The sequence below is a fragment of the Dermacentor variabilis genome, chromosome 1 (assembly GCF_050947875.1).
Source record: "Dermacentor variabilis isolate Ectoservices chromosome 1, ASM5094787v1, whole genome shotgun sequence".
Classification (NCBI taxonomy): domain Eukaryota; kingdom Metazoa; phylum Arthropoda; class Arachnida; order Ixodida; family Ixodidae; genus Dermacentor; species Dermacentor variabilis.
Window position 1 is genome coordinate 125,814,819 of NC_134568.1, and position 15,038 is coordinate 125,829,856.

The 15,038-nt window shown below is 48.0% G+C and overlaps 1 protein-coding gene across 1 annotated transcript in view; it reads left to right on the plus strand.

The window, feature by feature from the left end:
• Positions 1-15,038, plus strand: part of LOC142584431 (STAM-binding protein-like) — a 74,580-nt gene that overhangs the window by 49,005 nt on the left and 10,537 nt on the right. The window contains exon 9 of the mRNA XM_075694586.1: positions 7,457-7,559. Coding sequence (XP_075550701.1) covers positions 7,457-7,559 — 103 coding nt within the window. The remainder of the gene's footprint in view (positions 1-7,456; positions 7,560-15,038) is intronic.

Sequence of the window (15,038 nt, forward strand, 5' to 3'; positions counted from 1 at the left end):
CGTAGTCAGTGCCGACTACTTCCTGCCACGTTCGATAGCTTGAACGGTGTCCAATTTTTTCTTCTGCACCTAGTTTTTGACCAAGCTTCGGCATGACTCGAGTCCTAGCTTGCACGACGTTGCAACACAGGTCACAACGCTCTCTGGCACAACGCTGAAGCGATGATGTCCCTTCACCCTTGCAAGCACCTCTGCGTTTGCACTTGGTGGCCGTTCTTATCTCTGAGGCTTGTTGTTCTTAGCCACGCTGACCTACTGCAGTCATTGCACGACAAAAAGTGGAAACACTACATGTTAACCGATAGGTACGCAGTGTCATATGTACAAGAAGTACATATGACACCTCTGCTCCTGGACAGAGTTATAAATGTTAAGAAAAAAAGAAAAAAAAGTCAGCCCTTAGCAATGCACATCTACAATCTACAAGATCGAAAAGAAAGCATCATTTGATTCAACTCTCACAACATCGCTCGGCAGTCATTTCCATTCCCTAATGGTTTTAGGAAAGAAAGACATTCTAAACAATTCAGTTTTTGCCTTGAATTCACGGACCTTAAAATCATGGTCAGCACGGTTAGATCTATAAAAAGGCTCTTGCACAAACTTTTCGCGATCAACCTGAACAGCTGAATAATAAATAGCATGAAAAAACTTAACTCGTCTTCATTCGGCACGTGTCAAGCAATTACCAGTTGAGTGCTTTCTTCGTACGGAATGTACTGTACCGAGCCCCACGTGTGCCAGATACGAAACAAGAGGCAATGTTCTGCACCCGCTCCAACTTATCTATATCTCTACCAGTAGGCAGGTCCCAAACCACACACACGTATTCCAGAATCGACCCGGCATAACTCTTGTGCAACATGTTCCGACATGATTGTGGAAAAGTGTTTGCATTTCTGCGAAGAAATCTCAAGGTTTTGCATGCTTTAGCAGCGACATAATCGACGTGACAGTGCCAATTTAATTCAGGAGTAAAATAAACACCTAAATATTCAAATTCGAATACCTGTTCCAACATTACGTTCCTAATGACATATGGTTGCACATCAGGGTTTTTCTTTCTTGTAAATTTCATGTGAACAGTTTTAGACAAATTCAAATTCATGTTCCATTTGATGCACCACTCTGACATTCTGTTCAAGTGTTCCTGAAACATTTCAACATCATGGTCAAAAGTGACCACTCTATAGAGAATGCAGTGATCCGCAAATAACCGCATTTGAGACACTATTCCGTCACTAATGTCATTGACGTACAGCAAGAACAATAGTGGCCTTGGTAGTGACGGTTGAGGGCACAGCAAGAAAACTGTGAATGGCGAAACTAACTTTATTGGGCGAACCTGTGCCCAGAAAAACAGGCTACACTCAATGATCAACGAAAACGGCGAACACAGTCGGCGATCGTTGAAAATCTGATCAGCCGGTCAAGCGCGTCGGCTTTTATACATTAGTCATTGAATGTTCCAGGTTAATTGCTGGGACCCGCGTGCCTTTCACAAAGTTCTACACTATTCGCGTTGCACATACATGCAATCAGATTATACAAGGTTCGGCGACGACAGACAGCGGATAGAAGCATCGATAACATTCTAGAAACTTCTGATACATGTTGGCGCGTCCTTTTTCTTCACCAGGACTACAGGAGATGCCCACGGACTTTTCGATGGCTGGATGATGTTGTCGCGCAGCATTTCGTCGACTTGATGCCTAATAGCTTCACGTTCTCGTGTCGAAACTCGGTAAGGGCTCTGGCGGAGTGGTCGAGCGCACTCTTCGATTATTATGCGATGCTTCGCAACTGGTGTTTGTCGAATCCTCGATGACGTCGAAAAGCAGTCTTTGTATTGTCGGCGAAGGCTTCTGAGCTGTTGCTGCTTACTCATGGCGAGACCTGGATTTACGTCGAAGTCTGGTTCGGGAACTATGGTCGTCGGGGTAGATACTGCAGAATCCGAGAGGACAAACGAATTGCTGGTTTCCAGAAGTTCCTCGATGCGCACGATCGTTGTGCCCTTGTTGATGTGCTTGAACTCCTGGCTGAAGTTTGTCAGCAACACTTTCATTTTTCCTCCGTACAGTTGAGCGATCCCTCTTGCGACGCAAATTTCACGGTTTAGCAGTAGGCGTTGGTCACCCTCGATAATGCCTTCTACGTCGGCAGGTGTTTTGGTGCCGACGGAAAAGACAATGCTGGAGCGGGGGCGGGATGCTGACTTGACTTTCGAGCACGCTCAAGGCATGGTTGCTACGAGAGCTCTCCGGTGGTATTGCTTGATCTTCCGACAGGGTTATCGACTTCGACTTCAGGTCGATGACTGCACCGTGTTGGTTTAGGAAGTCCATGCCGAGAATGACGTCGCGTGAACATTGTTGGAGGATAACGAAGGTGGCAGGGTAAGTCCGGTCATGAACTGTAATTCTTGCCATGCAGATTCCAGTTGGCGTGATGAGGTGTCCTCCAGTGGTCTGAATTTGAGGGCCTTCCCATGCACTCTTAACTTTCTTCAACTGGGCGGCGATGGGTCCACTCATGACGGAGTAATCGGCTCCTGTGTCTACTAAGGCGGTGACTGCGTGGCTGCGAGAAGCACATCGAGGTCGGTGGTTCTTTGTCTTGCGTTACAGTTAGGTCTTGGCGTCGGATCACGGCTGCGTCATGTTGAACTGAAGTTGGAACGTCGCGTCGTCAAGTTGTCTTTCGTCGGTGTAGTCTTGGCTTCCTGATTTCGTCTGGACGGTGGCGTGTCGTTATTATGTCGTCTAGATAGTCTCTTCGTCGTCTTCGTCGGTGGCGGAGGATCTTCGTCAGTTCGACGAACAGCAACCGCACCTCCATCGGTTGCTGCTTTTAGTTTTCCGGATATGGGCTGACGGACCGGCCCCGGACTGGGCCAGTGTATGGTCGGCGCTGCGGCGACAGGTAGCGGCCTGGTGACGGCGAACGGTAAGGTCGTCGAGGGCTCCATTGAGTGGCGGCGAGGTAGTCGGCGATATCGCGAGGTCGTTCGCCAGTCTGTGGCCGCGGCGCGTTAACGGCGAAACCTCGCAGTCCCATCTCCTGGTATGGGCATCGACGGTACACATGGCCGGCTTCTCCGCAGTGGTAGCAGAGCGGGCGGTGGTCGGGGGCGCGCCAAACGTCAGTCTTCCTTGGAATGCCGCATGGGTTGACGGGTTGGCGTGCTGGCGGCGGGGGTGGTGGTGGACGACGGAACTGTGTCATCACTGGGCCCGGCCGTCGGCGCGGAGGGGGAATGTGATGGCGGGCTACAGCGGCGTATGTCATCGCTTGCGGCTGAGGCTGCGGCGATTCAGGGGCTACTCCGAGTTGTTGTTGGAGCTCCTCACGTACGGCGTCGGCAATGGAAGTCACTTGAGGCATGACGGGAACAGCTTCTGTAGCTCCTCCCGCACGACCGCTCGCATAGTCTCGCGCAAGTCGTCGGTGGCCAGTGACGGAACTCTGGCGTAGTTTGTCGAGTTCGTGCGGCGGTTGAATTGCCGATTTGGCATTTCCAGTGTGTTCTTGATGCTGGTGGCCTCGCGAAGAAACTCGTTGACGGTCTTCGGTGGGCTCCGCACCGTTACGGCGAAAAGTTGCTCCTTTACACCACGCATCAGTAGGCGGACTTTCTTGTCCTCGGACATTTTTGGGCTCGGCGTGGCGGAATAGGTGGCTCATTTCTTCTGTAAAAATTGCGATAATCTCATTACGCAGCTGCACTCAGGTTTCTAGAAGTTCTTGGGCTCGTTCTCGGCGTACGACACTTGTGAATGTCTGCAGGAAGCTGCTTTGGAACAGGTCCCATGTCGTTAAGGCAGCTTCTCGGTTCTCGAACCACGTCCTGGTGGCATCTTCCGATGCGAAAAAGACATGTCGAAGTTTGTCGTCGCTGTTCCAGCTGTTAAATGCAGCGACCCTCTCGTACGTCTTAAGCCAGGTTTCTGGGTCCTCGAATGTTGAACCGCGAAATGTCAGAGGCTCCCTGGGCTGCTGCAGCACGATGGGGCTGCTGGGGCTGCCATTGGGGTTGACTGGGCGACGATCTTCCTGGTCGTCTCAGGCAAAAGACCCAGCACCTCCACCAGATGTCACGTGGTAGTGACGGAAGAGGACACAACAAGAAAACTGTGAATGGCGAAACTAACTTTATTGGGCGAACCTGTGCCCAGAAAAACGGGCTACACTCAATGATCAGTGAAAACGGCGAACACAGTCGGCGATCGTCGAAAATCTGATCAGCGGGTCGAGCGTGTCGGCTTTTATACATCAGTCATCGAATGTTCCAGAGTAATTGCTGGGACCTGCGTGCCTTCCACAAAGTTCTACACTATTTGTGTCGCACATACATGCAATCAGATTATACAAGGTTTGGCGACAACAGACAGCAGATAGAAGCATCGATAACATTCCAGAAACTTCCGATACATGTAGACGCGTCCTGCGCTGAGCGATAACATTTCTTAGACGGTAAAACGGTAAAAGCGCTCGCCCGTAAAAGATAAACGAGTTCACGTGTCAATATCGCTTGAGGACTAGTATTGTAAAAGGTCATTTTTTAAATTAGTAAACAGTGTGTCACGGTATCAAATGCCTTTTTGAAATCCAGAATCATAATGTCCATGCTAACACGCCTGTCCAGCACCCCTGCCAGGTCGTGCACAAATTCAGTCAACTGCGTAGTACAAGATAGGCCCCTTTGAAAACCATGCTGACGAGGATTAAACAATGAATGTGCCTCCATATGTGCTACTATACTAGTATACAAAATATGTTTAAGTGTCTTGGATGCAACTGAAGTCAGTGATACTGGTCTATAACTTGACACGGTGTCACGAGGACCAGACTTGTGAATTGGCACAATGCTTGCAATTTTCCAGTCATCTGGAAGGCAGGAATTGTCAAGCGATTTTTCGAAGATAATCTTCAAGTACAGTGCAACCGACTGAGCACAAAGTTTATAAAATTTGTTTGGCAAGTCATCAGGACACCCAGCCTTAGCAATTCTCAGATTCTGCAACAGAGACTCTATACCATTGATGCTAATAACAACATCATCCATAACACTCATCACTGGCTGGAAATTCAAGGTATTCGTAAAATCATGTCCAATTGCTCGGCTCAAAACACCTAAAATACGTATTAAAGAACTCAAATGCGTAATTATTTGGGTACAAGCAGAGGCCATATGAAAAGCAGAAGCAGTTTGCAAAGATTGAACCCTGATAGCATTGCCAATTACTTCACATGTCAAGGAAATGCAAAAAAAAAAAAAAAACTTTTTGAAAACTTTGCATGCGCACCAGTGCATGAGTGTGTTGAAAGCGTGAATGCTCCAGCAGCTTTCCGTTCTGACAGCAACCTATAATGAACTACTGGATGCCGGTAACGTCACTGGAGAGTAACATTAAAAAGATAACATTAAAAAAAAAACATGGCTGCCTGAGGGATCGGTATGAATTTTGTATGATGCGAGCGCCAGTCATTGTCATTATCATCATCAGCCTAGTTTTATTTGCACTGTTGGACTAAGGCCACTCCCAGCGATCTTCATTTACCCCTGTCTTGTACTAGCTAGTTCCAAATTGTGCCTGCAAATTTCTTAATTTCATCACTCCACCTAATTTTCTGCCGCCCTCGACTGCACTTTCCTTTCCTTTCCTTGGAACTCATTCTGCAACTCTAATGTCCCACTGGTTATCTGCTCTACACATTACATGACCTGCCCAGCCCTATGAGTAATTGACCTAGATAAACATACCCTTGCACACATTCTAGAGGCTGACTGGAGATCATAAATTGCCTGGAGTTGCCAGACCATGATATTACTGAGTCTTTCTGCAGTTCGGAATCTGTTGTGCACTTAATTTGCACAGTCGATTTAATCAAAGATGGAGGAGACATAATGCTAGGAAAACTGGTAGCTCTCTACACGAAGTGTCTATCGACTGCCAGGGTCCCAGAAAACTGGGAAGAACGCAAACATTATACTAATCCACAAAAAGGGCGACGTTAAAGAATTGAAAAACTATAGGCCCATTAGCTTACTCCTAGTATTATATAAAATATTCACCAAAATAATCTCGAATAGAATAAGCACAAAACTGGACTTTAATCAACCAAGCGAACAGGCTGGCTGTAGGAAGGGATAGTCTACAATGGATCACATCCATGCCATTAATCGGGTAATAAAGGAATCCGCGGAGTACAATCAGCCTCTCTACATGGCTTTCATAGATTACGAAAAAGCTTTTGATTCAGTAGAGATACCAGCAGTCATAGAGGCACTGCATAATCAAGGAGTACAGACTGCTTACGCAAATACCCTGAAAAATATCTACACAGATTCCACAGCCACCTTAATTCTACACAAGAAAAGTATGAAGATACCTATAAAGAAAGTGGTCAGACAAGGAGACACAATCTCTGCAATGGTTTTCACTGCGTGCATGGAAGAAGTATTCAAGCTATTAAACTGGGAAGGTTTAGGAGTAAAGATAGACGGCGAATAGTTCAGCAACCGTTGGTTTGCCGAGGACATTGTTCTATTCAGCAACACTGCAGACGAGATACAACATATGATTGAGGACCTTAACAGGGAGAGTGTAAGAGTGGGGTTGAAGATTATTATGCAGAAGACAAAGATAATGATAAATAACCGGGCAAGGGAACAAGAGTTCAAGATGGCAAGTCAGCTTCTAGAGTCGGTGAAGGAGTACGTTACCTAGGTCAACTAACCACAGGGGACCCCGACCATGGGAAGGAAATTCACAGAAGAATAAAAATGGGTTGGATCGCATACAGCAGACATTGTGAGCTCCTGACTGGGCGCTTACCGTTATCTTTGAAAAGGAAAGTATACAATCAATGCATTTTACCGGTGCTGACATATGGGGCAGAGACTTGGAGACTGACAAAGAAGCTTTAGAACAAGTTAAGGACCACGCAAAGAGCGATGGAATGAAGAATGCTAGGCATAACTTTAAGAGACAGAAAGAGAGCGGCTTGGATCAAAGAGCAAACGGGTATAGATGATATTCTAATAGACATTAAGAGAAAGAAATGGCGCATGGGGAGGTCATGTAATGCGCAGGTTGGACAACCGTTGGACCATTAGGGTTACAGAATGGATACCAAGAGAAGGGAAACGCAGTCGTAGACGGCAGAAGACTAGGTGGTGCATCGAAATTGGGAAATTAGTGGGTGCTACTTGAAATTGGTTGGCACAGGACAGGAGGAGAACGCAGGGAGAGGCCTTCGTTCTGCAGTGGACATAAAATAGGCTGATAAGGGTGATGATGATGATAACTACTGTCGTGTCAGTGCAATGCATGCACTCAAAAGGTACTTGGTTTGAGACCACTTGTCTTATGCTTCCTGCATTTCTGCTTGGCATTCAATTCAAGTGTGTTTGCATAGTCCACTGATTCTTAGAAAACTTACTTTCAAGGAACAAGATCTTCAACTTGACTGCTGATCATGGTTTGCCATTTATCTCTGGATGCCGTGCTACCGGTTTCCATCCACATCCCAATGATCCACCCCTTTATGAGGTACGTTCTCCCCATTTTATTCAGTAGATGAAACCCTATTTATGTTCACATGCTTGGCATATTTCAGAGATTTATGTATGTGAATGTAAGTTGAAAATGCTTCACATGGCAAATCATCTTGTCATTAATATTTGTGGGTGAAGGAAAATTTCCACGAACAGGAGCCTGGCTTCTAGATAGAAGCACTTTACTAAAATCAGAACTATGCCAGGTGCCTGCAGTTGCATCTTGTGCACAGTGTTGTGTTCTGCACAATTTTGTCTGTCAAGGTATCAATTCGCTTTTATGTATCATTGCTGTAATTGTTCACAAGGCCTTTGTTGCATCTGCTGACCTTTACTATTTACAGTTTATCACAGCCAACAGTGTTGCATCATAACCAATAATGCTGAAAAAAATAATTGGTAAATAGACGGACACACTTGACATTTACATTACTTTGCTTATGGCAGCTATTTTGCAGGCAAAAGTGATACATCTTACCTTTGAGCCGTACCCTACCAGTCTAAACTAACAACATTTTTGTGCTTATAGTCCTGTTAACTTTGACGGCATAGATATGTGGACAAGTGTGTTATGAGGAGTAGCAGGTTTTTGGGTTCTTTTTTTTTTTTAATGAAAGTTTGAAAAATGTTGAGGTTGGTTACCCTATCTAAACTTCAATGACACCTCCCACATGAGCATGTCAAAATATTGTTACGGAAGGAGGAAAGAAGTGAGAGGAAGAAGATTGCGAGTCGCTGGCTGCTGCGTGTTGTTGGTGGTGAGCCATCTTAACTACTTTGACTCATTTTGTATATACAGTCGCCGACCGTTTATTCGGACCTCACGGGGACTGCGGAAATGTCAGAATAAACAGGTGTCCGAAAAAGCAGATTAAGAAAAAAAAAATTAAACCCTTTATTTCCACGCACTTATTCGGGCTCGGCATTAGGCTTGAAGAAATCGTGAATGCGCCATTGCAAGCTGTTCCGTTTACGCGCAATCAGATAAACCTGAATCTCGGAGAGGGTCGTACGGTCACTATAGGTGGCTGAAAGCACAGTCACTGCTTGTACATGCTCCGCATGTGACGGCAGTGTAGCACATGGTGCATCATCTTCTGACTCAGAGTCATCATCCGGCGGTGCAGCAGAAACCTAACGAATGATCTTGCCGTCGTCGAGTTCTGCGCATATCAGTACAGCAGTGTCAGCACCTGTGAAACTGTCAAATGAGACGGTGTGCGGAATCGCAATGCTACCACTGCACAGGTCTCGGCAGAACATTTTCCGCGTCAGTAGGGAGCACATCGGAAGGCGGCAAATCTTAGGCCTCCCGGCACCCACTTGCCGGCATTCTCTAGTGCAGTCTGCGCGGGCACTGTCGGCGCCATTAGACACTTGACACAATGTTTTCGTATGCCGCGTTGGATCACCAGAACCTCAACACAGCACACAAAGCAAACACCACCATGCCGACACCAGTCGCACAAACGAAAAACGTGGCCTACTCGCAGCGTCGTGCGCGAAGAAACAAATCTGCTGCTGGATTGTCTTGACATGGCTTACTAAGCTGAAACCGGAACTGCTGTAGAGCCACTCTATCGAACCAGGCAACGATGATGATGAGCGGGGATTTGCAGTAGCGCCACTTCGTGGGGCAGCAAGGAGGCTCCTTTCAAAACAAAAATGGCGTTCAGCAAGTCGAACCATGCACTGGTCAGAGTCGGTGCATGGAGCTCTCGATCGAGTTGGCTCAAGGAGTGTCAGAAAAATCCGACAAGAGGTTGCAAGGGGTCCGAACTTTCGGCAGTTATACATTATGGTCTATGGGGAGAATGGCGGTGCCGCGAAGCAGACCGAATAATTGAGCATGTCCGAATTTTTGGAGTCCGGAAGATCTATCGGCAACTGTATATTGTAAATAGAATCTTCTGTACTGCCAACATCCCTGTAACATATTGGAGAGAGGTGCAGGGTACCACGGCTGGAAACTGAGCTTCGCAGTGGACGTCGCGTCACCATCCACACCATGAACGACGGTGAGCACTCGGGATCAACGTCGTTGCCGCCTCCTAGGTCACCTTCGCATGCTACGTCACTGTCACCTTCGGTTGTCGTTGCGCAACCCAAGGATTCTGGAACTTTGTGTGGGACCAATGGCGCCGACATTAAAGAGAGGGTGGCCATGTACGAACACGTGAGTGGAGTCAACAGATGGGACCCTACGCTTATGCTAGCTAACCTGTTGTTCTACCTAAGAGGCACGGCAAAGGTGTGGTACGAAAACCACGAAGAGGAGCTAACCAGCTGGGACCAATGCAAAGAGAAATTGAGAGTTGCTTGGCAAACCAGCCAGCTGTAAAATTGCCGCAAAGCAGGAACTGGCCTCTCTTGCCCAATCCCCCACAGAGTCCTATGTCTCGTACATCCAGGACGTGCTGGCACTTTGTCATAAAGCTGATCACAGCATGACAGAAGCTGAGAAGGTCGGGCACGTGCTTAAGGGCATTGGTGACAACGCGTTTAATCTGCTCACGTGCAAAATCTGCTCTACAGTTGATGCAATCATTAAAGAGTGGCGACAATTCGAGCAGGCCAAAAGCCGACGCATCATGCAACCATTCGTCAGACTTCCCAATACTGCTGCAACATCGACGTGTGAAGATCAACCCGCACAGCAGCATGCGTCGCCATCAGAGGACGTGGTGCGAATGGTTAGACGTGAGCTGGATGCGATGGTGCCCGCAGCTTTCTGTTGGTGTAGCCCTGATGCTACCACATCTTCAGTTCCCCTCGTACAAGCCATCGTACACCAGGAACTTGAAAACATTGGTTTACATTTTGTGTGTGCTGTCGCCAATCCCAGAGCTAACGAATGCTTTTCTACTATTTTTGCTCCACCCCAACGGTTCTCTCCGCGTTATCGCAACCTGACTGAACGGAGAACTGCGAACGACCAGCCAATATGTTTCACCTGTCGCTGCATTGATCACGTCGCCCGATACTGTCGCAACTCATGGCCCTCAACACCTTGCATGCCGACCAACCTGAGCCGTTCTGATGGAAATGCCCGCAATGTTTCGCCCATTGCCGAGTCGAAGAGCGCCGACAACTCGTGCTAGGAACACATGGTACAGCCGCTCACCATCGCCGCACACCAGTCTCGTTCACCGCAAACACGTTGCCCATCTTCCCGTTCACCGTAGCCCCGTCGCCTTTCGTCCCTTGTGGATTTTGGCTGCACCCTTTTGGAAAACTAGGAAATCCAGCACTCGGAGGTGGTGCTTCATTGCCAACTGTAATTGACGTTAAAATAGATGGCGCACCTGTCCAACCACTCGCGGACACTGGAGCCCACGTATCTGTACTGAGTGCTAGCCTTTAAAAAAGGTCGTCACACCAGCAGCTGCCCGAGTGCTTCGTGTGGCCGACGGTGGCGTGCTGGTTGTTCTTGGAATGTGTACTGCGCGTTTAAGTATAGCCGGCCGCCCTACTTCTGTTCTCTTCGCTGTGATCGACAACTGCCCTTACAACATTATCCTTGGATTGGACTTTTTATCCATGCATTGTGCTCTCATCGACTGTGTGACCGGCGTTCTTCAGTTAGAACTGCCTCAGCTTGCCGATGCTCCGAGGACCGCCCCACCGCACTTGTGCTCGCTTCACGATGTGCATCTGTCACCCGAGGCGGTTACTTACATCACTTTGACCGCCCAGCCACAGGCTCCTGATGGTGAATATGTGCTTCACCCTATCATCGACGTACTTTTGAACCGGAATGTTGCTGTTCCGCATACGCTGGTCACGGTTACTAATAACAACGTCGTTCTACCGCTTCTAAATTTCAGCCTGTTCCCTCAAGTGATTCCGGCCGGCATGTTCTTGGCCAGCGTTTCTAGTGGTTCCGAATTTGGCATAGTGAGTCCGAATGCCGAGAGTGGTTTATTAGCGCCAATTGCAGCTCACAGCTCTGGTTCCTGAACGGATGACCTCGCGAAAATGATTGCACCTGAGCTCACCTCTGTACAGGCCACGGACATGCGTCTCCTACTTGAATCATACAGTGACACCTTTGATTTCGGCATCAAACCTTTAGGCCAAGCATCTGTTGTTCAGCACCGTATAAACACTGGAGACAGGAATTCGATTCGTCAGCGTCCCTATCGTGTATCGCATGCTGAATGTCGAGTCATCCAATCAGAAGTGGACAAAATGCTCTGCAAAGGGTCATCGAGCCGTCAGCCAGTCCTTGGGCTTCGCCTGTCATCCTTGTGAAAAAGAAAGATGGTACCTGGCGTTTTTGCATCGGTTATCGGCACTTAAACAAGATCACATGAAAAGACATCTACCCACTACCACACATCGATGATGCCTTGGACTACTTGCACGGAGCTAAATACTTCTCGTCCATCGATCTTCGATCCGGCTACTGGCAAATTTCAGTTGATGAAATGGACCACGAGAAGACTGCCTTCATCACGCCGAATGGTTTATATCAGTTCAAAGTCATGCCCTTTGGCCTATGCAATGCTCCTGCAACATTTGAACGTATGATGGACTCTCTTCTGCGAGGCTACAAATGGGCCACCTGTCTCAGTTACCTTGACGACGTTTCTTCTCCCACGTTCAGCAGCCACCTTACCCGACTCGCTGCCATTCTTGCGGTCTTTCGAAAAGCCGGCTTCCAACTGAACTCCACAAAGTGTCAATTCGGGCACTGTCAGATTACGGTGTTGGGACATTTTGTTGACGCATCCGGTGTCCAACCAGATCCGGAAAAAGTTCGCGCCTTACACAGTTTCCCTGTGCGACGTTCTGCTTCTGACGTGTGCTGCTTCGTCAGCCTGTGTTCTAACTTTCACCGTTTCGTCAAAAACATTGCCTACGTTGCTCGGCCTTTGACAGATTTTCTAAAGAAGAACACGCCATTATTATGGGGCCCAGAGCAGGCTCATGCGTTCGCCGCTCTCATCAGATTTCTGACTACCCCTCCCATACTTGCCCACTTTGATCCATCTGCACTGACCGAAGTCCACACTGATGCAAGCAGGCATGGCATCGGTGCTGTTCTCGCCCAACAACAGAATGGTACCGCGTGCGTGATAGCTTACGCCAGCCGCCTGCTGTCACCTGCCGAGAGAAATTACTCCATCACCGAGCGGGAGTGCTTGGCTTTAGTTTGGGCTGTCCCCAAGTTCCGGCCATATTTGTACGGCCGTACGTTTTTCGTCGTTACAGACCACCACGCACTCTGCTGGCTGTCTTCCCTCCAGGACCCGACAGGACAGCTTGGTCGCTGGGCTTTGCGGCTTCAGGAATTTTCGTTTGTTGTCAACTATAAGTCTGGACGTCTGCACAAGGACGCTGACTGCCTTTCTTGTCACCCTGTGGATCCCTCTGATCCTGCTGTGCATGATCCGGTCACCTACGTGATGGCTTTTACTGACATGACCGACGTGCATGCTGAACAACAGCGCGACGAATCCTTACAGTCCATCATCGCCGGAGTGCAATCTGGCAGCATTGACGCCACGTGCCGCATGTTCGTGCTGCACGATGGCATCCTCTACCACCGCAATATCAACCCTGGCGACCCTGAGTTGCTCCTTGTCCTTCCTCATGATCTGCGATCCGTCGCTCTCGAACAACTTTACAGTGCACCGACGGCGGGACACCTTGGTATTTTGCATACATACGACCGCGTACGGTGCCGGTTCTTCTGGTTGGGTCTCTACCACTCCGTGCATGGTTATGTTACAACTTGCAAATTGTGTCAGCGCCGGAAGAAACCTCCCCTGCCACCTGCCGGACGACTCCATCCAATTGAAGTTCCCTCTGAACCATTCTTTCGGTTAGGCCTTGACCTGATTGGCCCTTTTCTGACGACGACTAGAGGGAATAAGTGGATCGCCGTCGCTACCGATTACGCGACGCGCTACGCGATACCAAAGGCGTTGCCGACAAGTCGTGCAACAGACTTCGCCGATTTTCTCCTCCACGACGTCATTCTCCACCACGGGCCACTTCGACAGTTACTTATAGACTGCGGCCGCTCGTTCTTGCCTTGAGTTGTCAGCGACCTCCTCCTCTCTTGTGTTACTGAGCACAAGCTGTCCATCGCCTACCACTCACAAACGAACGGTCTTACGGAATGTCTCAACTGAACAATCACAGAGATGCTGGCGATGTACGTCTCCAACGATCACTGAGACTGGGACGCCACGCCGGCCTATGCGACATTCGCATATAACTCGTCCCGACATGAGACCACAGGATATTCACCCTTTTATCTTTTGTATGGTCGTGACCCCACATTGCCGTCAGACACCATCCTCCCTTCTGTGCCACGTGTTGCAACTGAGCACGCTCGTGAAGTCGTCGATCGCGCTCACGTGGCACGTCAAGTCGGCCGATCTCGTTATCTCATTTATTAACCTTGCAGCATATACAAAAAGGACGTTACGACCGGTGTCATAACGATTTTAAGTTCGTGCCAGGTGCTTGGGTGCTCCGTTGGTCACCATGTCATCACGTTGGCATCTCCCAGAAGCTTCTCTCTCGCTACACAGGGCCTTATGAAATCCTACATCAAGTTAACGATGTAAATTAAGGGATTTCGCCGCTGCTATTTCATGCATCCTCAAGTCCGATGCCTGTTGATGTTGTCCACGTTTCGCGACTGAAGCCATACTTTGCTCACAATTCTTTGCCTATCATGCGCCGAGACGGCACTTCACCACCCTGGGGTCCTGTTACGGAAGAATGAAAGAAGAGAGAGCAAGAAGAAGAAGGATCGTGGAGATGCTGGCTGCTGCGTGTCGTTGGTGGTCGGCCATCTTAACTACTCTGACTCATTTTGTATATATATATTGTAAATACAATCTTCTATACTCCCAACATCCCCGTAACAATATTTTTGCAAGTAAATTGTGATAGGTGCTGTCAAAAACTGGTCTGTTATGTTGGCAACTAATAGCATCATGGGGGGAAGTTCTTAGACGCAGTGAAATTGTATGTCCACTCAGAATGTTTCTTGCATCACACGTCTCACTCTTTCAAAGCCTCTGATTTTTCTGCAGTGCAGAGAGTTTTCTGTTCTTTCAAAACAATTCTGTTAATTGTAACACATTAATTGTTAATGTTAATTGTAACACATGTAGCACATTGTAAGAATATTTCGTACAGTACTTCTCTCAAGAATTTCAATTATAGCTGTGCAGTTAAATTGCTTGAAATATGTGGTTACGCAAGCGATTCATGGTAGAGCACAGATCTGTGAAATATTTACTTTTGGATCACCTTCATCATACACTGCTTGGCATAGCAGAATGCTGACCTTGGATGCCTGCTATGCTCATAGCTGCCATCAGGTGATGCAGTCTCTATTTTTTTATTTCATTGTTTTTATTCATTTTCTTTCAAGCTTTCAATCATCTGTCACTGCCAGATTGGCTATGAAAAGTAAGTTACCTAAATGCCACGTGCACCTCTTAGC